Source organism: Peromyscus maniculatus, chromosome 20 (assembly GCF_049852395.1).
Source record: "Peromyscus maniculatus bairdii isolate BWxNUB_F1_BW_parent chromosome 20, HU_Pman_BW_mat_3.1, whole genome shotgun sequence".
NCBI classification, from domain to species: Eukaryota; Metazoa; Chordata; class Mammalia; order Rodentia; family Cricetidae; genus Peromyscus; species Peromyscus maniculatus.
This window is the reverse complement of record NC_134871.1, coordinates 48,948,869-48,974,733: the sequence shown is the minus strand read 5'-3', so window position 1 is coordinate 48,974,733 and position 25,865 is coordinate 48,948,869. Positions and strand designations below refer to the sequence as shown.

Sequence of the window (25,865 nt, the reverse complement as noted above, 5' to 3'; positions counted from 1 at the left end):
GATTTTGCGTTCTGGTATCTTAGCTCTTAACCAAATATATGTGTTTTTTTTTTCTTTATGTTTTTAGGTATAGCTGTAAGATATTTGTATATAGGAAATGTGCTGTTCTTGCAGTCTTGATATTCAGGGTAGATTGTAAAATATGAATTTGGCAGACTGGGTGTATAAGAGCAATCACCGTTCTCACAGAGGACTTCACCTCTCCTCACTGGTTAGCCCTCCTGTGCAGACTCAGTCTGCCCTTCTGGCATCCCCCAGGCTCTACCTGGTCCTGTCTTCATCAGTTCTCATCTTGTTGTTGAACTGTATCCCTGTATCACAACCCTGTCTCTGAGGACTTCAGACCCCATCCAACAAATAACCGCAGTTATAACACAGGTTATAAGTAACCCTGGGCTTTCCATGTTATATATAGTTTTAACTTTTTAAGTGATTTTTTTTTTATTTTATATACATTGGTGTTTTGCCTGCATGTATGTCTATGTGAGAGTGTTAGATCCCCTGGAACTGGAATTACAGGCAGTTGTGAGCTGGGAATTGAACCCGGGTCCTTTGGAAGAGCAGTCAACTGCTGCACCATCTCTCCAGCCCCTCCATGTTGTATTTTTAAGCTATGCTTCCACCATGGAAACTACATCTTTCACATGGTGGTTCATAACCACCTGTAGCTCCAGTTCCAGGGGTTCCTGTTCCTGATGCCTCCACAGGGACCAACACTCAATTGCTACACAGACATACATGCAAGAAAATACTCATTTATACAAAATAAAGTAGATCCTTAAAAAAAAAAAAAGCTATACATGGGCCACGCAGTGGTGGCTGTGTGTCAAAAAATAAAATAAAATAAAATAAAATAAAATAAAATAAAATAAAATAAAATAAAAAAGCCATACATGGCCTCCAGTGCCTGTGGCCCTAGCATTTGGGGGCAGAGACAGTGGAACCCAGGAGCTCTTTGGCCAGTCAGACTAGCTAGAAGGTGAGCTTCGGACTGAATAGAAGACCCTGCCTCTAAAAATAGGGTGACAAGTGACCGAAGAGCTCTCCAGTGTCATCTCAGTGTCATTCCACGCGTGCGTCACTTATGCATATTGTTTAAAAAATGGCGACTACAAGGCGGATGTAAAGGAGATGGTTATAGCAAGGCTACTGAGGGGGAGGACAACTGCATAAAACAGATAACTTTGAATAAATATTTTGTATCACTTTAGAAAAGAAAAAAAAAAAAAGGACTTCCCGAACAAAAGCCTTTCTTCCCGATTACTTGTGTGTTACCCGCCTTGTCGTCCCTGCTCAGCGTGGCTGTTGTGTGGGTCTCTGCTTTCCTTTTCTAAGGTGGTTTTATGCCATCTTTTATCCCAGGCTGACTGAATAAAGAACAAGGTTGGAGTGGGAAAAGAGAGGAGACTTTTTGTCTGCCAGTTCACAAAAAATTGGAAAATGGATTTTGTCAAGAGAATGGACGTCATCAATATCACCGCCTTGCCAATGATCCCGTTGGACGAGCGCCTGGTGGTGTCTGCCAATTCGAGGAAAGTGCTGGAGAATGCTTTGAGGAAGCAGCTGCAAGACAATCCACCCAGTATCCTTCCATGTTGTCACCCACAGTCAGACCACGTACCTCTAACTGAGCCTTACCTGTGCTGTGATGAGTGCGTAGGCTCATATATGTTACCTGTTAGCCCACGCTACATACCATGGTCCTGTGTCGCCTCTAAAGGAATGTGATGTTTTGAAGGGTTGTTCAACTTGAGGTTTAATACGTGCGCGAGCGGGCGCGCGCACACACACACACACACACACACACACACACACACGTTTGGTTTTTCGAGACAGGGTTTCTCTGTGTAATAGCCACGGCTGTCCTGGAACTCACTTTGTAGACCAGGCTGGCCTTGAACTTAGATCCTCCTGCCTCTACATCCCAAGTGCTGGGATAAAGGTGTGTGCTACCACTTCCTGGCTGAGGTTTATTTGTTTGTTTATTTATTTATTTATTTATTTATTTTTAAGCATTTATTTATTTGTATTTTATGTACATTGGTGTTCTGCCTGCATGTATGTCTGTGTGAGAGTATTGAATCCCCAGGAACAGGAGTTGTTATAGACAGTTGTGAGCTGCCATATGGGTGCTGGGAATTGAACTCAGGTCCTCTGGAAGAGCAGCCAGTGCTCCTAACCGCTGAGCCATCTCTCCAGCCCCTCTGAGGTTTATTTTTTAAGCAGAAGGAACTCAAAAGACAGATGCCCAGGTTGTATCTGTTGAAAGAGGGAAAAAGTTTTTGATTGGCTCCCCTTACTTCTGCCTTTCTAAGAATTAGGGCTGTGAATATAATCGACAGCAACTAGGAAGTCAGGAGCTAGCCCTCTGTCCCCAGAGAGGTGAGCTCACCACCCAGATTGTTCATTTCCTCTGGTTGACCTCACCTCTCCTCACCTGCTCGCCCTCCTACTCAGGCTCAGTCTGCCCTGCCCCTCTGGCATCCCCCAGGCTCTATCTACCCCTGCTCTCTCCCTGGTCCCACCTTCACTGAACCTCATCTCTCCACTGAACTGTGTCCCTGCATCAGAAAACCCCATCTCAGTCCATCCAGCAAACAGGCCTCTCAAGTTATAAATAACCCCAGGCCTTGCTGCTACCAGGCAAACTGCAGCTTCCACTCTGCCTCTCCCTTTCCACATTCCTCTCCCAAGCCCTTGTCAGGAGAGCAGCTAGAGTGAGCCCATCTGACTCTCTCGATTGAGTCTTACCTTCTTGGGTCTCCTTCTAATGCCCTTCTTAATCCCACACTCAACTTGGCCCAGTCTGCGTCACATGTCCCTCTTGGTGTCTTGGCTTACCAAGTGCCTTCCCCACGGGAAGAACACTTGAGGGTAATGGAAGGGAGAATGAGCCTGCTTCATGGAGAAGGAGTGGAGCGGCAGGATTATGAGGCTTACAGAGGCCACATCCTGGGAGACCCTGAGGCTAAGATGTGAAATGTAAAGGTGAAAGGTAACAGATAGGGTAGGACCGATCAGATTCAAAGAGAGGTTCCCCTGCGAGCTGATGACAGCAGGTGCCCTGTGGCCCCGTCATCCCACACCTGAAAATCTCTCTTAAAGAAATATCCCAGGGGCTGGAGAGATGCCTCCGCTGTCAAAAGTGCTTGATAGTTCAGTTCCGTTACCAGCGCCCACATCAAGCTGTTCCCGCCACCTGTATCTGTCACCCCAGGGGATCCACAGGCACTGGCATTCAAACACAAACATATATGTACAAAATTAAAACATTTCCTTCCCCCAGACGGTTTCTCCGTGTAGTTTTGGAGCCTGTCCTGAAACTCACTCTGTAGCCCAGGCTGGCCTCTAACTCACAGAGATCCGCCTGCCTCTCCCTCCCAAGTTCTGGGATTAAAGGTGTGCGCCACCACTGCCCGACAAAACATCTTTTTTTTTTTTTTTTTTTTTTTTTTTTTTTTTTTTTTTTTTTTTTTTTGTGATATATATTTTTTATTTTACAATACCATTCAGTTCTACATATCAGCCATGGGTTCCCCTATTCTCCCCCCTCCCACGCCCTCCCCTTACCCCCAGCCCACCCTCCATTCCCACCTCCTCCAGGACAAGTCCTCCCCCGAGGACTGTGATCGACTTGGTAAACTCAGTCCAGGGAGGTCCAGTCCCTTCCTCTCAGACTGAGCCAAGTGTCCCTGCATAAGTTCCTGGTTTCAAACAGCCAACTCATGGAATGAGCACAGGACTTGGTCCCACTGCCTAGATGCCTCCCAAACTGATCAAGCCAATCAACTGTCTCACCTATTCAGAGGGCCTGATCCAGCTGGGAGCCCCTCAGTCTTTGGTTCATAGTTCATGTGTTTCCATTCATTTGGCTATTTTTTTTTCAATAATTGAGTAAAACTGAAATTTATTATATGCCACAGTCGTCCTAGGGACCTCCATGCTATATATATAGCCTCTATGGTTCTATGGGTTGTGGTCTGATTGTTCATTTTATATCTAGAATCCACCAATGAGTGAGTACATACCATAACTGTCTTTCTGGGTTTGGGTTACCTCACTCAGGATGATTTTTTCTAGTTCCATCCATTTGCCTGCAAATTTCATGCTTTCATTGTTTTTCTCTGCTGAGTAGTACTCCATTGTGTATATGTACCACATTTTTTTCATCCATTCTTCCGTTGATGGGCATCTAGGTTGTTTCCAGGTTCTGGCTATTACAAATAGTGCTGCTATGAACATAGCTGAGCATGTATCTTTATGGTATGTATCAGCATTCTTTGGGTATATGCCCAAGAGTGGGATGGCTGGGTCTTGAGGTAGTTTGATTCCTAATTTTCTGAGAAACCGCCATACTGATTTCCATAGTGGTTGTACAAGTTTACATTCCCACCAACAGTGGAGGAGTGTTCCCTTTGCTCCACATCCTCTCCAACATTGGTTGTCATTGGTGTTTTTGATCTTAGCCATTCTAACAGGTGTAAGGTGGTATCTCAGAGTCGTGACAAAACATCTTTTAAAAAAATAATAATAAAAGAAAGAAAGAAAGAAAAGAAATAGTCCAAAATGCGAAACTTCCCCGTGGCCATGCTCACTCACCACAGCATTTTTTATCGTCGTGAGAGGCTGTAAGTGGCTTATAGAGCAACAGCCCAGCACTAAAGTATGTGTTCTGAGTGGCTCGTGTGGTGTTACTGAAACGATATTGTAAACATTATCCAGCCATCAGGCAAGTTCTTGTGGAAGAGACATCATGGAGGTGAACCAGGCACCACTGACACTGCAGCTCTGCTTGCACAAAGCACTAGAAGGCAAGCTGGTGCAGGGGCACATGCCTGAGGCAGGAGGATTACTACATAGACATCCTGTCTTCCCCTGTCAAAACCTGAAACAAGGGGATGGGGATTTAGCTCAGTGGTAGAGCGCTTGCCTAGCAAGCGCAAGGCCCTGGGGTTGATCCTCGGCTCCAAAAACAAAAACAAAACAGAACAAAAACCCCTGAAACAAACAATACCCAGAAGGAACGCCCCCCAAGACTCTACCAGAGAGGCTGAGGCAGTGTGGATGCCCTTTCCTTGGTTTGTACTTCCCAAGGTGACTAACACAGGGAACTTGCTTCCACCTCTGCCTCCTCTTTCTCTTCCTTTTTCTTGTCTTTGTTTGTGTGCTTGCTTTTTTCTCTTCTTGTTTTTATTTTTGACAGACTGTACACTCTAGGCTAGCCCAGAGATCACTCTGTAGACCAGGCTGGCCTCAAACTCAAGGCCGTCCTCCTGCCTCAGCCTCCAAAGTGCTGGGATTACGGAGATGAGTGCTCATACCAGTCCGTCTATTTTCATTTATAAAAGCGACTCACTTAAACAAGATGAAGTCATGAATATTGGCAGAGTCATGAATGAGTCAGAGATGGTGCAGCCTGGACCACCCTCCTGGCCGAGACCCTTCTGCTGTGTGCGACTGCCTCCTGGAGAGTTTCCTTAGCAGCTTCCTCCCAGCATGCATTGTTGGCTCCATGAGCCATGTGAACCAGAGGATTACTGAAATAGACCTGGACTCCAGCCTGTTGACCAGCACTTCGGTGAGTTAAAGCAGATGCCGGAGCTGAGGCAAAGGCCTTTAGGAACAAAGGGCCCCAGGAAGGGTCATCAAGGCGTTGCCCTGAGGGCCCTGCATATCTCCCAAGGCATGTTTGTTCAGCTGAGATTTCAAAGTTCACTTTTTAAAAATTAGCGAACTTAAAAAAAAAATGTGTGTGTGTGTCTCTGTATGCCACCTGTGCGTGGGTGCTTTTGGAGGCCAGGAGAGGGCACTGGATCCCCTGGAGCTGGGGTTACAGGTGGTTCTGAGCCAATGTGAAGTATGGGTACTGAGCTCAGGTCCTCTGAAAGAACAGCAAGTGCTCTTAACTGCTTAGCCATCTCTCCAGCTCCAGCAGGCTGCAGCGGGGGTGGCGGCTGCTGCTGCTGCTTCTTCTTCTTCTTCTCTTTTTTTTTTTATTTTTTTAAAAATATTTTTTTAACTTTATTTTATGTGCATTGGTGTGAAGGTGTCAGATGCCCTGGAACTGGAGTTACAGACAGTTGAGAGCTGCCATATGGGTGCTGGGAATTGAACCCGGGTCCTCTGGAAGAGCCTCCAGTGCTCTTAACCTCTGAGCCATCTCTCTAGCCCAGGCTGCTGCTGCTGCTTCTTTTTTTTTTTCCCGAGACAGGGTTTCTCCGTGTAGCTTTGGTGCCTGTCCTGGAACTCACTCTGTAGCCCAGGTTGGCCTCGAACTCACAGAGATCCGCCTGTCTCTGCCTCCCAAGTGCTGGGACTAAAGGCGTGCACCACCACCGCCGCCACCCGGCTAACCCAGTCTGCTTCTTCTTTTTTTTTTTTTTTTTTCTTACAAAGGAAAACATTTAATTGAGGTGGTGGCTTACAGTTTCAGAGGTTCAGTCCATTATCATCCTGGTGAGGAGCATGGTGGTGTACAGGAAGACATAGTGCTGGCTACATCTTGATCAAAAAGCAACAGGAAGTGGACTGACTCACTCGGCATGGCTTGAGCCTATATGAGACCTCAAAGCTCTTCCTCCAACAAAACCACACCTACTCCAACAAGGCTACCCCTCCCATTAGTACTTCTCCCTTTAGGGGTCATTTTCTTTCTTTCTTTCTTTCTTTCTTTCTTTCTTTCTTTCTTTCTTTCTTTCTTTCTTTCTTTCTTTCTTTCTTTCTCTCTCTCTCTCTCTCTCTCTCTCTCTTTCTTTCTTTCTTTTTTTTGATAATTATTATTATTATTTTTTTTTTTTTAGAGAAAATAATTTTTTCCTTTTATTTTATTTTACAATACCATTCAGTTCTACATATCAGCCACGGGTTCCCCTGTTCTCCCCCCTCCCACACCCTCCCCTTCCCCCCAGTCCACCTCCCATTCCCACCTCCTCCAGGGCAAATCCTCCCCCGAGGACTGCGATCAACCTGATAGACTCAGTCCAGGCAGGTCCAGTCCCCTCCTCCCAGACTGAGCCAAGTGTCTCTGCATAAGCTCCAGGTTTCAAACAGCCAACTCATGCAATGAGCACAGGACTCGGTCCCACTGCCTAGTTGCCTCCCAAACAGATCAAGCCAATCAACTGTCTCACCTATTCAGAGGGCCTGATCCAGCTGGGGGCCCCTCAGCCTTTGGTTCATAGTTCATGTGTTTCCATTCATTTGGCTATTTTTTTCCCCAATCATTGAGTAAAACCTAAATTTATTATAAGCCACAGTCGTCCTAGGGACCTCCATGCTATATATATAGCCTCCATGGTTCTATGGGTTGTGGTCTGATTGTTCTTTATTTTATATCTAGAATCCACTTATGAGTGAGTACATACCATGACTGTCTTTCTGGGTTTGGGTTACCTCACTCAGGATGGTTTTTTCTAGTTCCATCCATTTGCCAGACTGCTTCTTAAGAGAAGTTTTAAGTTCACATTGAAATGTATACCATATGCCCAACCCCCACACATGTATAACCTGCCCCATCAACCTCTCTCTCCATACCTCAGTTACAGTTCACAGAGCCACCCTGACACGGCGTGACCGCCAACCTCCGAGTTTATCTCAGGCTTCCCTCCTGATGTGCATGCTGAGTCTGAACAATGCACATGATGTCTGTCTCTGCCGTGCCACGCAGAATCGCTTCACTGCCTCAGCTACTGCACTCTGCCCTGGGTCTCCCTTTACCTCCTAACCTCTGGCTGCCACTCACTACTGTCTGTGTGGTTTCACTCCTAAGGAAAGCCATGACGTTGGAATCATGCAGTGCGGCTTCCGAGGCTTGGCTTAGGATGTGTATTGAAGGTTCTTCCTTGGGCTCCCATGGGCAGTCCGTTCCCTTTCAGCATCTGCTAGGACTCCCATTATCTGAATGTACCACAGTTGGTTGGTCCACTCCCCTCCTCGGGGCATATTGGCCGCTCCTGTGCTCTGGTAACTAAGAATAAAGCCTGGCATCCCTGTGCAAGCTTTTGTGGCCCTGTGAGTTTTCAGGCCTTTTGGGTAAATCCCAAAGAGCACAATATCAAAGCCGCTTCCAAGGTGTTGCCCTTCCACCGGTGAGGTCTGGGGTTCCTGTGCTCGGAATCCCCACCAGCATCTGGTGGTACCAGTGTTCTGAACTTGGCTGTTCCTATGGGTGTGTGGTAGTGTTTCACGTGTTGATTCGACCACACGGGCTATGTGGCATCTTTTCATTGCTTGTTCACCATCTCTGTATCTTCTTCTCCTTCTTTTTGGTTTTTCCAGACAGGGTTTCTCTGTGTAGCCCTGGCTGTCCTGGAACTCTTGCTGTAGACCAGGCTGGCCTTGGACTCAGAGATCCATCTACCTCTGCCTTCAAGAGCGTGCGCCTCCCCTGCCCAACTTGGAGAAACCTTTTGTTGGATGTGCCTTTTGCAGATAATTTACCCCAATCTGAGGCTTTTCAATTCATTGTTTTGACAGTGTCTTTGGAAGAACAGATGTTAAAAATGTTAATGACTTTTCACTTCATCCTTGGTCTTTGGAGTCATGTCGAAAGTCATTGTCCATCCCAGGACCATTTGGGAGCTCTGACTTTACCCGCTATGGTTTTAGAGTTTTACATTTATATTTAGGACGGCCGCCCGTCTCCACTTGGTTTTCGTGACTCCTGCGGTTCCCACCTCTGTTCACCCATGCTGAGCTCCCGGCAGCGCATCAGTAATGGAGTAGGGTCTCGAGTGGCACCCCAGAGTTGCTGCCTCTGGGATCCTGCTTCAGTGAGTTGATCATCTGTCTCTGCCCACCTTTTCAGTTTGGGGCAGCCACCTGCTCCGTGGCTGCAGTTCCCACATTCTGAGAAGAGCTGTTGATGTTTCAGCATGTTCAGACTTACAAGGGCAGAGTGGTGACTGTGGGTCCCTTACTTGACAGCCTGGAAACCAGAAGTCTGCAGATTAATTTGGTTTCATTTTTACCTTTAAATCTTTTTTTTTTTTTTTAAGACTTTATTTTTTTTCCAGAGCTGAGGACCGAACCCAGGGCCTTACGCTTGCTAAATCCCCAACCCCATTTATTTTATTTTATTTTTGGTTTTTCGAGACAGGGTTTCTCTGTGTAGTTTTGCACCTTTCCTGGAACTCACTTTATAGACCAGGCTGGCCTCGAACTCACCGAGATCCGCCTGCCTCTGCCTCCCCAGTGCTGGGATTAAAGGCGTGCGTCACCAACGCCCTGCTTAAATCTAAAGCCCTTCCAAAATTCTCAAACATACAGAGAAACACAGACCCATGGCTTGCTGGTCAGTGCAGGGGCTCTTCTGTTGGCCATTGTCCCAGTTGCTCCCCAGGATTCCTGCACATGTTGTCTTTGCCTGTTTCACTATTTTTTTTTTTGGGGGGGGGGGTTTGTTTTTTTGTTTGTTTGTTTTTTGTTTTTTTCAAGACCGGTTTCTCTGTGTAGCCCTGGCTGTCCTGGAACTGTGTAGATCAGGCTGGCCTCAAACTCACAGAGATCCACCCGCTTCTCCTCCCGAGTGCTGGGATCAAAGGCGTGTATCAACACACCTGGTTCATATTTTAAAAATTTTAACTAGCCAATTAATATATGCTGTTCCATAATATTCAGACTGTCTATAAGTGAAAAGTGAAAGCTACTCTTTTCTTGACAACTTTCCTCCCTTGAGATAGCCATTGCTATTCCTATGCCATGGATTCTTCCAGAACTTTTATAGGTTATTATTTTCACAGGTACTACATTCCTTTGGGTTATTATTTTTTTCTGTCTGTTAAAAATATATATATAAGCAGGAACATGCTGTAAATACTCTCTTACAGCCTGCTTTTGTTTTTACTGATTTATTCATTTATTTATTTATTTTTAGAATAAATACCTTCTTGGGGACTTTTTTTAGTCAGTACTATTGGCTTCATAGTATTCCAAATATTGTATATAGCATAACCAATTTATTTTCTAATGATAAGTATCTCAATGGTATTTTAAAATATTTTTAAAATTATTTATTTATTTAGTTTATGTGCGTTGATGTTTTGCCTGCATATTGTCTGTGTGAGGGTGCCAGATCCTCTGGAACTGGAGTTACAGACAGTTGTGAGCTGCCATGTGGGTGCTGGGAATTGAACCTGAATCCTCTGGAAGAGCAGTCAGTGCTCTTAACCACTGAGCCATCTCTTTATCCCCTAAAATATTTTTATTTATGTGTGTGTGCAGGTGCCCAAGGAGGCTAGAAGAAGACTTGGGACTCTGGAGCTGGAGTTAGAGGCAGCTGGGAGCTGCTGGGATCGAAACTCGGTCCTCTGGAAGGACTCTTAACTGCTGAGCCTTCTCTGCAGCCCCTCTTTGAGCATAGTGAACATTCGACCATAGTGAACATTCGACCATAGTGAACATTCGACCATAGTGAACATTCGACCATAGTGAACATTCGACCATAGTGAACATTCGACCATAGTGAACATTAGAGCACAGTGAACATTAGAGCATAGTGAACATTAGAGCACAGTGAACATTAGAGTATAGTGAACATTAGAGCACAGTGAACATTAGAGTATAGTGAACATTAGAGCACAGTGAACATTAGAGCATAGTGAACATTAGAGCACAGTGAACATTAGAGCAGTGAACATTAGAGCACAGTGAACATTAGAGCATAGTGAACATTAGAGCATAGTGAACATTAGAGCACAGTGAACATTAGAGCAGTGAACATTAGAGCACAGTGAACATTAGAGCATAGTGAACATTAGAGCATAGTGAACATTAGAGCATAGTGAACATTAGAGCAGTGAACATTAGAGCACAGTGAACATTAGAGCACAGTGAACATTAGAGCGTAGTGAACATTAGAGCACAGTGAACATTAGAGCATAGTGAACATCAGAGCACAGTGAACATTAGAGCATAGTGAACATTAGAGCACAGTGAACATTAGAGCACAGTGAACATTAGAGCACAGTGAACATTAGAGCATAGTGAACATTAGAGCACAGTGAACATTAGAGCGTAGTGAACATAGAGAAGGGTTTGTTCTCTCACAGCCTACAGTCTGTCACTGAGGGAAGTCAAGGCAGGATCCTGGAGGCAAGAACTAGAGCTGCCTACTGGCTTGCTTTTCATGGCTCACTCAGCTGCCTGGCTTCCTTCCTTTTAGATTTATTTTATTTTCTATGTATGACTGTTTGCCTGCATGTATGCATGTGTACCATGTGTGCCTGGTGCCATCAGAGGCCAGAAAAGACATTGGATCCCCTGGAACTGGAATTATGGAGGGTTGTGAGCCTCCATGTAGTTGCTGGGAATTGAACCTGGGTCCTCTGAAAGAGCAACAAGTTCTCTAAAGCACTGAGCCATCTCTCCAGCCCCTCGGTTTGCTTTCTTATACAACCCAGAACCCCCTGCCCAGGGGTGCCACTGCCCACATCAGCCATTAGTCAGGAAAATATTCCACACAGATACCCACAGGCCAATCTGATGAGGTCCCTCTTCCCAGATGTCTCTAGTTTGTGTCAAGTTGACCAAAAAAAAAAAAAAGAAAAAAATCACCACAGGGCTCATTTGCATATGTCTGCAGAATACAGTCCTAGAAGTAAAAGTTTTCAGTGGAATAAATATAGTCAAATTCCCTTTAAAAAACTAAATGAGGGGTTGGGAATTAGAGCTCAGTGGTAGAGCGCTTGCCTAGCAAGCCCAAGGCCGTGGGTTCGGCCCTCAGCTCCGGAAAAAAAAAATTAAGTGAGAGAGAGAGAGAGAGAGAGAGAGAGAGAGAGAGAGAGAGAGAGAGAGAGAGAGAGAACGAACGAACATGCGTGCTTGCCATGGCACACATACGGAGGCCAGAGGACGGCTTGTGGGAGTCAGTTCTCTCCTTCCATCCTGTGGGTCCCAGGAACCAACTAAGGTCATCAGGCTCCGTGACAGTCACCTTTATATGCTGAGCCATCTTGCCGGCCCCATTTTCTTTTCATACAAGCGAAGCCATTCTTTATGAATGAGGAGGGGACCACTAGCTTCAGTTCCCGGCCCACCTCTGAGCTGGGATTGGAATTCAGTTGTGAATAGCAGTAGAGAACGTGGACACTCTCCCTGGAATGATTCTGTGCATGGACATATTCATGTGGGGAGGGCACACTAGGTGTGACCTTTCCAGTCAGACTGCTGGTCTAAAAGTCCTGCCAGACTCTTCTCTTGAATTCTGACTGGAAGAAAATGACCCTCAACATCCGGTAAAAGGCCTGACACTATCCACCTGCCTGAGGGCACTCACAGGGATCAGATGAGTTGAAACACATGCCCAGTTAGGGACTTAGAGGGGCTTAGAGGGACACCTGGTGACAGCAGGGGCCGTGTATGTCTGTGAGTGCACATGAAGGGAGTCTGCGTAGGTCTGTCTGTCTACTGTTACCTTTATGTGCCCGACCTGACTGTGAGGTCACTTCTCCCATCCCAGAACCCTGTGTCCCGGGAGACACAGCCAGCATTCCCACAGACAACTCTACCCAAGCCCAGCTAGCCCCTCACGGGCCAGGCGTGCCTCGTGAGGGCCACCAACCGTCACTTTCCCTTCTTTCTCTGAGGTGAGGGTGGGCAGCACCAGAGATCCAGTGGGCTCGGTGAGAGGTCCGGGGTACACTGACTGAAAACAGTGTTAGTCCCCAGTAAGCACCTGTTCCACAGCTCTGTGCTGTTGTGAAAGCGCGCTGGATATTTTCTCTCAGGTCCGTCGAGGGACCATGGAAGGTAGGTATCATTATTACCTTCTTATAGAAAGACTGCACGTGTGTGCCTGTGGGTTACAGTCAGAGCCCTGTCTGCATCCTGTGCTCCTCAGAAGTGGGGCCAGGAGAACAGCATAATGCAAGGTCCAGTGGCACCTGTCAGTGACACCGATGGCCAAGGTCCCTACCACCCAGGGGAAGAGAAGAGGTACTTGGCTCCATTCTCTGTTTCAGGCTTTTGGATGCCAGTAAGGGAAAACCCCTATGCCTGACCCCTGACCTCTTCCCTGGCAGTACCTCAGTCTCTAACGCCCTCCCCCCCTTTTTTTTCTTCTTCTTCTGGTTTTTGAAGGCAATTGAGGAATATGAGTTGGAGAAGAAGTCTTTAAAAGAGAAAACTCACGGCAGCCCGGGAGACAAAGGCAAAAAATCCTTTCTCAGCCTGAAAAGTGTTTTTGTGGGGTTTGATTTTTGATTTTCTTTTAAAGTTTAGATTCTTTTTAGCCTTTTTGTTTTGTGGTGCTAGGCATGGATCCCAGAGCCTGTACATGCCAAGCACACGCTCTGCCACTGAAGTGGACCCCAGGTTTTGGTTTTTAAATCTTTGAAATGCAATTGAGTAGGAGTCCAGAGTTCTACCTGAAGATAGTTTTTTGTCCTCTTCTGTAGTAGCCTTCCATCAAAATGGACATTGGACAAGGGAGGAGGGAGGGATGGGATCACGTGGGACTGACTATCTGCTAGGTGGCACACCGTACCAGGTGCTTCGATCCCTGTCCCTTCATAAAGCCCACCTGGTGGCGCCATCAGGTATATTGGACCCAGGAGAGTCCTGCCAGGAAGAGGAACTTGCCTATGCACAGTGTCCTGTCTTCCGTGCGGCTTCTAAACAGATAGGCCAGGACCTAGCAGTCTGCTGGTCACCAGGCAGCCCTCCCCAGCAGTCTTAGCTCTCAGTAGCAGGTGCGACCACCCCTCCTCATGGCTGCCCTTCTCCTCCATTCTTAGTCAAACAACCGAAGGAAGAGCTGCCGATAACCTGCAAAGGCTCAGAGCTCCGGAATGCCAAGCTGATCCTGTCAAAAAGGGTAAGAGGCCCACGCTGTTGCTTTTCCAGTGGTTTCTGTTATCCACAAAATGGGTTTTATTCCTCAGGAAGGAAGATTTGGCGCCTAGACGGTGATTCATAGAGAAAGCGCAGGGTTCGAGTTTTCAAAGATCTGGGGATACTTTTAACTCTAGAATTGCTGACGTCAGTCTTGAAAGGGCAGAACCGAACCCAGCCTTGGCGACAAGTGTTGCAGAGTCCTGTGTCCTTTACTGTGAGATCTGAGGCTTCTCCGCTTAGAAACAGGGTCCTCCAGCTTCGCTGCGATGGTGCCGCACAACTGTGTGCCCTCTGCACAAGAGGTTCCCATGTCTCCACTCTACTCACGGCGGGTGCTGGTGATCACTGCAGACATGCCAGGAAGCTGAGATGCCGGTCCCGGGACGTGCAGCGTGTCAGAGGAAAGGCATGGCTCTCCCCTCAGTTCTCCAACCCAGGGCCAGCCCCCCTCTATGGCCAGCCAGTCCCCCAAAAGCTGGTTATTTAAACTATATAGATCACTTGTACCCAAAGCCTTAGGAAACAATGCATTATCTTTTCTGAAAAATTGTTACTATATTTATTTTGTGTGTGTGTGGGGGGGGGGGTTTGCACATGCCATGGCACATATGTGGAGGCCTGAGGACGACTTGCAGAAGTCAATTCTCTCTTCTACCTTGTGAGTCCCAGGGCTTGAACTTGGGTCGGCAGACTTGGCAGCTGGCATCTTTACTCACTCACCGGTCTTGATTCCTTCTGTTTCCATTACCTTTTTATAACTTTTAACTTTGTAAATTCCAAAACAGCATGAAGCCTGGTGCAGGACTCTGTAGTGAAATTGCCTCACATGCCACTGATGGGGTCTGGGTGGGTACAAATGCCCTGCCTGAGGTGGCACATGGAGTAAATGGCAGAGTGGCCTCTGATTCAGGATCAGCAGTCATTCAGCAAGCTGCTCTTTCACGGTCCCCTCCCAGAGCCAGCTTATAGAAAGGGAACAACTAGCCCTTCACAGTGTGTCCAGTAGGTGCAGTAGGGGGATGGCAATTGGACCCCTCACTCCACTCTCCTGCATTTTCCTGTATTTTTTTTTTTAACCAGCTGTCATGTTTGAGTTTGGTTATAAAAATTAATTTAATGATGCATACTCAGTAATGAGATATATTGGGACAGTTACATCCGTTGATACAATATTACTGTTTTAAGAAAATCATGCTAGCTGGGTAGTGGTAGCACATGCCTTTAATCCCAGTGGGAGGCAGAGGCAGGCAGGTTTTCTGAGTTTGAGGCCAACCTGGTCTACAGAGTGAGTTCCAGGAGAGCCAGGGATACACAGAGAAACTCTGTCTCAAAAATCATGCTAAATAAATGACGCAAAGGGGAAGGTATGTACTCTAAGATATTAATGACAGTAATATTGAAAGTAATCAGGGAGAAGTCAATTAAACTGTAGCAGTTTAAATTTTTTTTTGGGGGGGGTTTGTTTGTTTTATTTGTTTTTTTGTTTCGAGACAGGGTTTCTCTGTGTAGCTTTGCGCCTTTCCTAGATCTCACTCTGTAGCCCAGGCTGGCCTCGAACTCACAGAGATCCGCATGGCTCTGCCTCCCGAGTGCTGAGATTAAAGGCATGCGCCACCACCTTCTGGTTTAAATGGAAATTTTGAGAACAGTACACGTATACACACACACACACACACACACACACACACACACACACACACACACAGACCCGGGAGTAATCGAGAGTAAAGGTTAGACTGAAGTAGAAGATAAAGTGTGTATGTGTTGGAGAGACAGGTGTGGGGGGGATTAAAATAGCATAAATGTATTTGGAAATCTTTGCTCAGAGCCTTTATGGAAAACAGAGCTGATGTAAGCAGATGTTGGGGGGCGGTGCTGGGGAGGGAAGCCCTTGTTTGCTCCCCGTCTGTGAGTCTGTTGCACATGTTATTGTTTTAAACTGTCAAGATGATGGACCCCATTTCCTTAGTGTGCTCTTCTTCTTCAGAAAACAGCAGATAAGAACCTGCTGGCCGAGCTGCACCAGCACCCCCAGTTTAACGAGACTAGGCCCAACAAGCTTCCCAATGGCGTGGACTTCTGCGACATGGTGGGCAATGTGATCCGGTCTGAGAAAAATCCCCTCAGTGGCAAGGTAAGGAGGAGGGCAGGAAGTCAGCTGTGCCCTGGCTGTGCACGCGTGCGTGTCAAGGTCAGAGGACACTGAGAGGGACGGAGCCCGGCCATCAGTACTGGCAGACATGCTTTTAGCTGCTGAGCCATCCTGCCAGCCCGTGCAGTGTGCCTTGATCATGTGTCCTATTTAAAAACAAACTGGAGCATGTACCCTCACAGATACGTGTCTGTCTGTGGGCCGTCTGCTGCTCTCTCAGCTGCCCTGCGGCACACTGGTAAGCCTGACTTTCTAGTCAGAACAGTTATGCTTCGGTGTGAAGTATCCCCCAACAAGGCTCATGTGCTAACGGCTTGTTCCCACATGTAATGTCCCGAGGGAGGGTTTGGGGAAGTGACTGGCCGTGAGGGCTCTGTCTTCAGCACTGGTGTACTGATGGAGTCCTCTTTTGATGACGTAATGGGGATTCTGTCAGTTGCTTTTCTCACTGCTGTGACGGAATGCCTGATGGAGACGACTTAAGGAAGAAAGCTTTGTTTGTTTGTTTGTTTATTATTTCTATCTTTGAGAACCCATGGTGGGGTGGCAAGGCCGAATGGATCTGTCTCTGTCTATGGCAGTGGGAGGTGGTGGCTGCTTGTTTACATGGCAGTAGATAGGAAACAGAGCAGACAGTAGACTGGAACTAGGCATCTTGAGAGCTGTGCGGGCATAGAGCTTTGGAGGGAAGAGTGATGATGCCCAAAGATGTCACCTGCATGGGTGAGGCAATGTCAGAGGCAGGCGGCAGCTGTGTGGAGGTCTGCAAAGGGAAGACGCTCAGAGCGCTCTTAGTGACCGTGTAGCTGGGTTTCTCTGTGTAGCTTTGGTGCCTGTCCTGGATCTCGCTCTGTAGCCCAGGCTGGCCTCAAACTCACAGAGACTCACAGAGTGCTGGGATTAAAGGCGTGCGCTACCACCGCTGCCGCCACCACCACAGCCCAGCTGGTCTCTTCATCTTTTATGGTTACATAATCCCTGTCCCCAAAACAGCTCTGGTCATTGGTCATTGACCCATTAGCTCTTAACTGGTCAGCCCTCCACTCCTGGGACTCACATGTCAGCTGTACTCACTGCTGCGCACACACATGCGTGTACACACACACACACACACACACACACACAGCCATCTCCCTGTCTCTATCTCTCTTCTTCCCTTCTTTTCTTCTCCTCCCCTCCTCCTCCCCCTCTTCCTGGCTCCTTCCCGCTGCCTGGCTGTGCTGAGTCAGTCCGACCTGAGGGAGATGAAGAGTGAGGTGTGTTAGGCAGTAGCAGACACACAGGAGGCATCATTCCGTAATGTTTATGATATGGTGGGGACAGCACAAGCTGAAGGTTTGCTCCCCTGAGTTTGTGAGTAGTGGTCTTGACTTTTGACTCGTGTGTATTTATTACTGATCAATAGACTCCCGTGGCTCCACCCTTGCATTTGTGGAACAGCCTCACAGGTCCGCAGCTGTTGCTGCCCAGCGGTAAGAGGGAGGGGTACCTGGGGGCCTCCATCTAGAGTTGTGGGTTCCTAGTACTGTCTCTGCCACTCGCTGGTCATATTCCTTTGGGTAAGTCCTTTGAGCTCTGTGGTCCTCAGTGTCCTGAACTGCATGCGGGGCCTCAGTTTCCTAGTCCGTGATAATAATGTGGGCGCCAAGATTCCAGCCAGGTTAAGAGAAAATGTCATGTCACTTGTCATCGGGCCATGAAAATCTTGAGGACTCACTGGAAGCTTAGGGGCTTTTTTTTGTTGGTTTTCATGGTTAGGGATTCAGCCCTCAGGAGGCTGAGGCAGGAGAATCACAAGCTCCAGGCATCTTGAGCAACAATAGCAGTAACAATAACAATGACCACAATACTAACGCGAATTTTGTTTTTTTTCAAGTCTTACTGTTCAGACAGAGAATTAGAGAAGTTTCTGTCTTCTCCCTCCTTCAGCGCCATCTGGCTGGACAGCTTTTGGTGGATATTTCATGAACGGTACCAGGTAAATGTGACTCCGTGTCTCCTCCCTCGCTTACCTTGCTTTCCTGTGGAACAGAGCCCTGTCTGTAGCAGCGTGGGCAACAAGTCCCTCTGTTCCCATGAGTCACCTCCGCAGACAACCTGTCACCTCCCTCCGCAGGCCCCGCCCATGTACCTGAACTTTTGCTGTTACCCAATGCCCTGCAGCTCCCCTGAGCTTGAGCAGACAGTCTCTGCTAAGTAGTGGCTCCAGGACAGGCGTGAAAGGAACCTCCTGGCCCAGAGTTAGGAGTTTTTCTTCCCTGACACTCCATACATGCTTATGTGGACAGCAGGCAAGCAGCTCATTCCTCAAAGCATAGGAAGCTAACTCTCAAGATCAGTGGTTCTCAACCCATGGTTGCGACCCCTTTGGGGAGGGGGGATCAGATGACCTTTCACAGGGGTTGCATATCAGATATTTACATTACAATTCAAAACAGTAGCAAAATTGCAGTTATGAAGTAACAATGAAAATAAGCTTATGGTTGGGGGTCATCACAACATGAGCTACTGGATTAGAGGGTCGCAGCATTAGGTCGAGAACCACTGCTCTGGAGAGTAAGGTTCCTGACCACTGAGGGCAATGCTTTGCCTGAATTGCAGACCCATGCCAGCTGTGGTGGTGCAATTCAAGACCAGCCTGGGGCCACCTGGTGAGGCCATGTCTGCTAAAACAAAGGACAAAAAGCATGGCAGCCCCTTGGCAGCTGCAGCAGGCATGCTGATGTCTGTCTGTCTGTCTCTCTCTCACCTGGCAGCCGAACAAGGAGATCCAGCACAAGCTGTTTGACCGAATAGCCCGAAATTACGCCATCCTGCTGTTCAAAATGGTCCGGACTCACTATGAAGAGGCACTCATAAAAGTGAGTGTCACCTGCCGCTTAGAAAACACTTTGCTGGCAAGAGAATGCTCCAAACAGGCATTTCACAAAGGAGTAATAAGTACCCGTGCCCAAGCTTATAATTAAGCCATTGCAAAGAAGTATGACTGAGTCCTACACTTATTGGGGAAGACGTAATGATATGTTTTGAGTTGGGGGAGGGGAAGCAAATTATTCAATGTTTTAAACTGATGTGAATATAGCAGATGCACATTTTGTAACAGACAATTCAGTTTATCATAGATTGCATCTCTGGCAGTGGCCCCGTGAGTTACTATCACTCAAAGGTGACAAGCCGTTATAATTGTGTACGTACGTACGTATGTATGGTCTGTAGTGTGTATACAATGATGACGTCACCTATTGATGCAGTTCTCCATGTGTTCTCACCATTAGATGGTGACACAACTCTGTGAGTATATGCACACCAAGAATAGAAACAAATCTAGAAAATATCTGCCCAGTTCTTAGCAATGGCGAGTGAGGTACTAAGAGATTTAATTTCTCTATTTTTTTTAAGAATTAAAACCTCTTTATTTATGTATGTGGGTGTTTTGCCTATGTAGCAATGTGTGCCGTGTGCACATAGTGCCAGCAAAGGCCAGAAGGGGGCCTTGGATCCCCTGGAACTGGAGTTACAGTTGTCTGTGAGCTGCCATGTGGGTGCTGGGAATTGAACCTGGGTCCTCTGGAAGAGCAGCCAGTGCTCTTCACTGCTCCACCGTTCTTCTGTCCCCTTTGCTCTTCTATTTCATGTTTCTATAGTATTTGAATGAGCTTGTAATGTTAGAATGAGAAGTGTAAACCCATGTCTACCTTTTCTGTGGATGTGTGTACGACCTAAAGAGATTGTTGGAAGAAATGTGTCAATATTTAGATAATTTGCAGGTGAGGAAGGAGGGTGTAAACATGATCTAGGAGAAGCAGCCATAAAACAAAAGGCTGATAGATTGAACTATGTATCCATACTATATGTATGTGTGTGTATAATTATATATATAGATATATAGGTATATAGATATATAGATATATAGTGAGACAAGGTATCACTCTAACCCAGTCTAGCTTCAAACTGACTATGTAGTCTTGACTAGCCTCAAATTCTCCATCCTCCTGCCTCAATCTCCAAGTGATAGGATTACAAGTCTGTGTCTCTATACCTCTCCCTTGACTGTATAGTTTTTTGGAACTACTACACACAAAATTAAGATGTAAATAACAATCTATACAGAAATACTGGTAGCATTTTTTTAGATTTGTCTTTTAATGTGTATGAGTGTTGTGCCTACATGTATGTCTGTGCACCATGTTCATGACTGGTGCCTGTGGCGGTCAGAAGGTGGCACTGGGTCCCCTGGAACTAAAGTTGCAGATGGCTGTGGGTTGGGTTCTGGGCACTGGAACTGGCCCTTCTGCCAGAGCAGCTGACGTTCTTAATCATTTAATCGCCAACTCTCCAGCACCTGGTGGTGTGTGTCACCCAGCGTAAGGAACTGCTGCAAATCAGTGAGAAGGATTCGGCATCTCGGGACTGGGGAGATGGCTCGGCAGTCAGCAGCCCTTGTTGCTCTTACAAAGATGTGGGTTCAGTTCCCAGCACCCACCTGGTAGCTTATAACCATCTTTAACTGCAGCTCCAGGGGATCCGATATGTTTTCCTGACCTCTGCAGGTACCCAGCATACATGGGCTACATGAACATATATGCAGGCAAAACACTCAAGTCTAAAACAAATTAAAAAAATCGGACATCTCATAGATCCGTGGATAAAAGTACAAAAATGAGAAATTTACCAAGAAAGAAGTATGGATAGGAGAAAAATTTAGCCACAAAACAAAATGGAAATGAAAATAATAATTGAACACCCTTGGAGCTGGGGGAGTAGCCCAGAAACAGAGTACTTCTCAGCATGTGTGAGGTCTTAAGTTCAGTCTCCAGCATGACACAGAGAAGAGAGGAGAGGACCCCCTTTAAACGTTGTATAGTGGTTCACATCTGCAATTAATTCCAGCATTCAGGAGGCTGAGAGAGGATTTTCATAAGTTCTTGGGCTGCATGGTGAGTCCTCATCTCATTATTTTGGGGAGACAGTGATAGGGAGTTGCATGTGTATGTTAGTGTAGACATCTCCATGTCGTGCTGTTTCCTGGCCTGTGCTCTGAGCAGAGTGTAAACGCACAGAGCGGTGGAACACTATGGAGGCATGCCCGGGGAAGAGTCGAGTTCTTCCTGAGGAGCATCCTCAGTGACATCCGGGGATGGGGAGACAGCCCAAGACAGAAAGGAAAGCAGCCTGGCGCTGGGAAGGAATTTGGTCCCAGGTTCTTGGCCCGGCCAGGGCTCTTTTCTGAGAGCAGAGGCACCGGGACTGATGCTGAGCTCTGCTTCTCCCAGAGGCTCCCGTCGCTTCTGAGCAAAGCCCTGTACACCAGCTTCTGCTGCTGCTTCCCCCAGTCCTGGTTCAACACCCACGAGTTCAAGTCGGAGATTTGTAACACGATGGGCCTGTGGATCTCAGGTGAGAGGGGAGGGGCTTCCTACCGACTAGGGGAGGAAGTTAGTTCAAAAACGTTTTCCACCGGAGGCTGGGTGTGTTTTTTGGCTGCCTAACGCTCTGCATCACGACAGCTTTCCTGTTCTCTCCTTGACAGTGAAGAGTCCGAGCTTGGTGCTGCGCGCCGGCATCCCTCGTGTTTGAAAGGCTATAGCAGGGATTTTGTGAGTTCAAGGCCAGCCTGAACTCATGGCAAGACGCTGCCTTAAAAACAAAAACAAACAAACAAACAAAAAAAAAAAAACAAAAAAAAAAAACCACAATGAATATCGCAGTCAAAATGAACTATAAAGAAAGTTAAAGCTGGGCATGGTGGTGCAGTCTCGGCACTTGGGAGGCAGAAGCAGGAAGATTGCTATGAATTTGGGTCAGCCTGGGCTACAGGGCAAGTATCAGGCCAACCAGAGTTACTTAGACTCATCTCAGAACACCAGAGAGGAAGAGAGAGGGAAGGAAGTGGCGAGGGAGGGAGAGAGGGAGGGAGCTGCAGTCCCTAGTCCCCTTTCCTTGTAGACAGTTCTGAGACATGGCTGCCCGAGCGGATCTGTGTTTCACCTCATCTGCAGGGAGCAAGGCGGCAAGTACCGGTTCAGCCCTGTTATCCATGTCCCAGTCACCCCAGAGCAGCGTGACCCAGGTGGCCAGCTCCACGTTGGCTTCCCAGCAACTTCTTTCCTTTCCCCACTTCCTTTCTCAACCTAGAACCTTCCTGAGATGGCTGAATGCTGCTATTTATCCTGAGATTTTTGCTGGCTAGATATTGTACGAAACAGGCGCCTTTGACATTTTATGTTGGGAACAAGAAGGATGAGAAGGTCACTTCCTCATGAGGAGCTTTGTCACCATGGCTAAGCGTTCCCGTGTCCAGTAGGAAGCACAGCTGGATCGTAGAGGAGGAGGAGGAGCAGCGTGCTTTGGAGGATCTCTGTGCAGGCCGCCTAGTGCTCGCTCCCTCCTTACCACAAGGAGTCACACAGAGCCCATTTATCTACCTGCCAGGGAGATGTAGTACGAGTGTGTGATGTCTCTGCCCAGGAGAAGCACATCAGGGATTCAGAGGCCAAGGTGTCATTCAGGGTCCCCTTGGAGATACCTCTGTCCATCTGCTGTCTCAGTCCTGGAGGGCTGGCATTTAGCTCCGTCACATTCTATACCGACAGCCCAGGAACAATAGTCCACCCATTAAAAGTAGTTTTGTGTCAATGCGAGGAACTGTTTGCCGGCTGTGTTCCCAGGCTCTAGCCAAGGCCTAGCCTTGCAGGCCTTTGTAAGACAGGAAGCCTTGGGCCTGCTCTATGAACTCTTCACTGCACACCCTTTCAGCCCTCCGAACATGAAGGGTTAAAGAAATTCAAGAGCAAACAACTGAATGCCATGTTTTAGACCCAGGGTTGTTCCCCTCCAGAGCTAGGTCTTGGGTCACCGTGGCAACCTGTCTCTCTCATTTCCCACCTTCTTCCGGCTGCTCCTTCTCCCTGGTCCTGTTTTCACCTAACTAATCACCAGAAATAAACCTCCCGGCTACTCCTAGTGCACAGTGGCTCAGATTTCCCCACTGACCCTTGGAAGCATCATTTCTGGCGCTCAGTGTAGCCTGAGAGCGTGTTGAAGAAACCTTCACTGAGCACTTATTTACTGCTGCTGGGTCCAGCAGGAGGCCCTGGGGACACAGACATGACCCCCTCCCAGCCCCTGCTCCTGGGGAAGGGGGCTCATTGTCCAGCAAGAACAATGGAAGGCGAGTAAGAAAGTGGGTAACTGTGGCATCTTCATTAACACTTGTCACTGAGTCCCACACCCAGGCGCCAGAAGATGGCAGGGCGGGCAGCATTGTCCCCATTCTGTGGGTGAAGAAACCCTCTAGAGAGGACGAGACAGGAAGACCAGAACAATACTGCCAGCAGATCTCCGGTTCCCTGTAACCAGCAGGAGACTCAAGGCCTCTGCTTCCCTTTGTCCTGCTCCGTTCTCACTGGTGGAAGTGGCCATCACCACTCTTGGCTTCTTTTAGGGACATATCCTTGCCCACAGAGCTATGACAGTTGGGACTACTCAGAACTGGATCCAGAGAGGTTCCGGAGAGAAGAATTGATGTTACAGAGCAGTCGACTTATACGGGGTAAGTTCCCAGCTCTGGCCCTGTCTCTTCCGTTCCCTTACACAACCCAGCCACAATGTAACTGATGTCTCCGCCAGGCTCTCTTCCATAGCCTTCCAAACTCTCTATCAAATGAATAAAATATTGGTGTTTATGAATATGAGGAGTAGAATTTTACATTGGGTAGAAAGGCTGGGTCTCTTCACAGCAATAGGAACGCTAACTAAGACAGTCTCATGTTCTGATATTGTCTATGAGGCCTACATGTTCTGTACTTTATTGGGTCTGTATGTTCTGGTATCATCTATGAGGCCTGTATGTTCTATATGTATGTTCTAGTATCATCCATGAAGCCTGTGTGATCTAGACTCTATTGGGTCTGTATGTTCTAGTGTCATCTATGAGGCCTGTGTGTTCTAGACTCTATCAGATCTATATGTTCTAGTATCATCTATGAGGCCTGTGTGTTCTAGATTCTATCATGTCTGTATGTTCTAGTATCATCTATGAGGCCTGTGTGTTCTGTACTCTATCAGGTCTCTATGTTCTAGTATCATCTGTGAGGCTTGTGTGTTCTATACTCTATCTGTATGTTCTAGTATCGTGTGTGAGGTCTGCATGTTCTATACTCTATTGGGTCTGCATGTTCTTGCATCATCTACGAGGCCTATGTGTTTTGTACTCTATTGGGTCTGTATGTTCTAGTATTGTGTATGAGGCTTGCATGTTCTATACTCTATCCGGTCAATATGTTGTACTATAGAATATGGAAAGCTAGTTAATAGGAACCTAGGAGTTTATTGATGCCTGGGACTTGCTGGAACCTCTGTGTATTGTTTCATCCCCATGACAACCAAATGAACTTAAGGAGACCCTACATGCACGTCACAGATGAGAACACCGATGGTCAGAAGAGTAACTTGCACAATACCAACTTTTTTATTTCCTTCAGCATGTCATGTCATAGACATGTATTGGTGGCACACATCTCTAATCCAAGCACTTAGTAGGCTAAGACAGGAAGCTTTTCTCAAGTTTGAAACCGACCTGGTCTACTACAGAATAGAAAATTGTACTGCTCACATGTCAGCTACACTGTGGAGTACTCTACAGCTCATTGCCATCGCTATTTCACTTTGGCAGCTAGTTTGAGTCTGTGACGTTCATGTCATGTCATACCATGTCATGTCACATCACGTCACGTCACGTCAAGAGCTCCATGAGCCAGGCCCTGGGCTGAGAGTATCATTGGGCATGTGAGCCTTGCCTCTCCTCCCTATCCAAGGGCAATGGGAGGCACTTGAGCTACAGCATGTGGATTGTGCCCACCTTGGGTGGAGACGGTGCAGAGGCCACATGGAGCAGGACCAGGACACCAACAGTGCAGTGCGGAGCATTCACACTGGCATTTGAAGGTCCGTGTTTCAAACAGGTAGAAGCTGTGGAGGTTAGGTCGATTGGAGCCTGCGGCTGATCAAGGCCCCCCCACCTGCAGCCACAGGGAAGCCGAAATATGTTTGGGGTTCCAAGGAAGAGCCTGGCTGTACGCCTTGCAGAGAGCAGGCTGCAGTGTTGGTCTGGAAATTGTAACAGCGCCCCCTATCCCAGGACCAGAGCCTGCCTCTGCTGTCACTGTCCTAAGCAAACAGACATGCTTTCCCTAGCCAGCAGGTACAGATGGGGTTTCTCTGTGTGTCCCTGGTTGGCCTGGGACTCCCTCTGTAGACCAGGGTTTTGTTGTTGTTGTTTTTTTCTAAGTGGGGAGAAAAGAAAGAGAGAGAGAGAGAGAGAGAGAGAGAGAGAGAGAGAGAGAGAGAGAGAGAGAGAAGAAAGAGAGAGAGAGAAAGAAAGAAAGAAAGAAAGAAAGAAAGAAAGAAAGAAGAAAGAAAGAAAGAGAGAAAGAAGGCAGTCCTTTTTATTTATTTATTTATTTATTTATTTATTTTTTATTTATTTATTTATTTTTTTTGGTGTTTCTAGACAGGGTTTCTCTGTGTAGCTTTGCACTTTTCCTGGAACTTGCTTTGTAGACCAGGCTGGCCTCGAACTCACAGAGATCCACCTGCCTCTGCCTCCAGAGCGCTGGGATTAAAGGTGTGCGCCACCACCGTCCAGCAAAACCAGTCCTCAAATTGTCTTTATCCTTGCCTCTAAGGATTAGCTATGCTCAATATTTTTTGTTTTGACGCATCGAAAGTTTCACAACTTGCTATATTATCATATTGATAGTTTTTCTTATTTTTGGTGGTTTCAGGGCTCGCACCCAGAGCCTTAGCACATGCTAATCCTGAACTCCAACACTGCAACGTCCCCGCCCTGGATTTTCTTTTACTTTGGTTGTTGTTTTAC

The 25,865-nt window shown here is 47.2% G+C and overlaps 1 protein-coding gene across 1 annotated transcript in view; it reads left to right on the top strand.

The window, feature by feature from the left end:
- Window positions 1–25,865, top strand: part of Fam227a (family with sequence similarity 227 member A) — a 54,414-nt gene that overhangs the window by 8,003 nt on the left and 20,546 nt on the right. Inside the window, exons 2-10 of the mRNA XM_015997836.3 lie at window positions 1,363–1,582; window positions 5,496–5,578; window positions 13,078–13,147; window positions 13,734–13,813; window positions 15,821–15,967; window positions 17,862–17,963; window positions 18,742–18,846; window positions 21,259–21,382; window positions 23,430–23,537. Of these exons, the coding sequence (XP_015853322.1) occupies window positions 1,441–1,582; window positions 5,496–5,578; window positions 13,078–13,147; window positions 13,734–13,813; window positions 15,821–15,967; window positions 17,862–17,963; window positions 18,742–18,846; window positions 21,259–21,382; window positions 23,430–23,537 (961 nt within the window). The 5' untranslated portion in view covers window positions 1,363–1,440. The remainder of the gene's footprint in view (window positions 1–1,362; window positions 1,583–5,495; window positions 5,579–13,077; window positions 13,148–13,733; window positions 13,814–15,820; window positions 15,968–17,861; window positions 17,964–18,741; window positions 18,847–21,258; window positions 21,383–23,429; window positions 23,538–25,865) is intronic.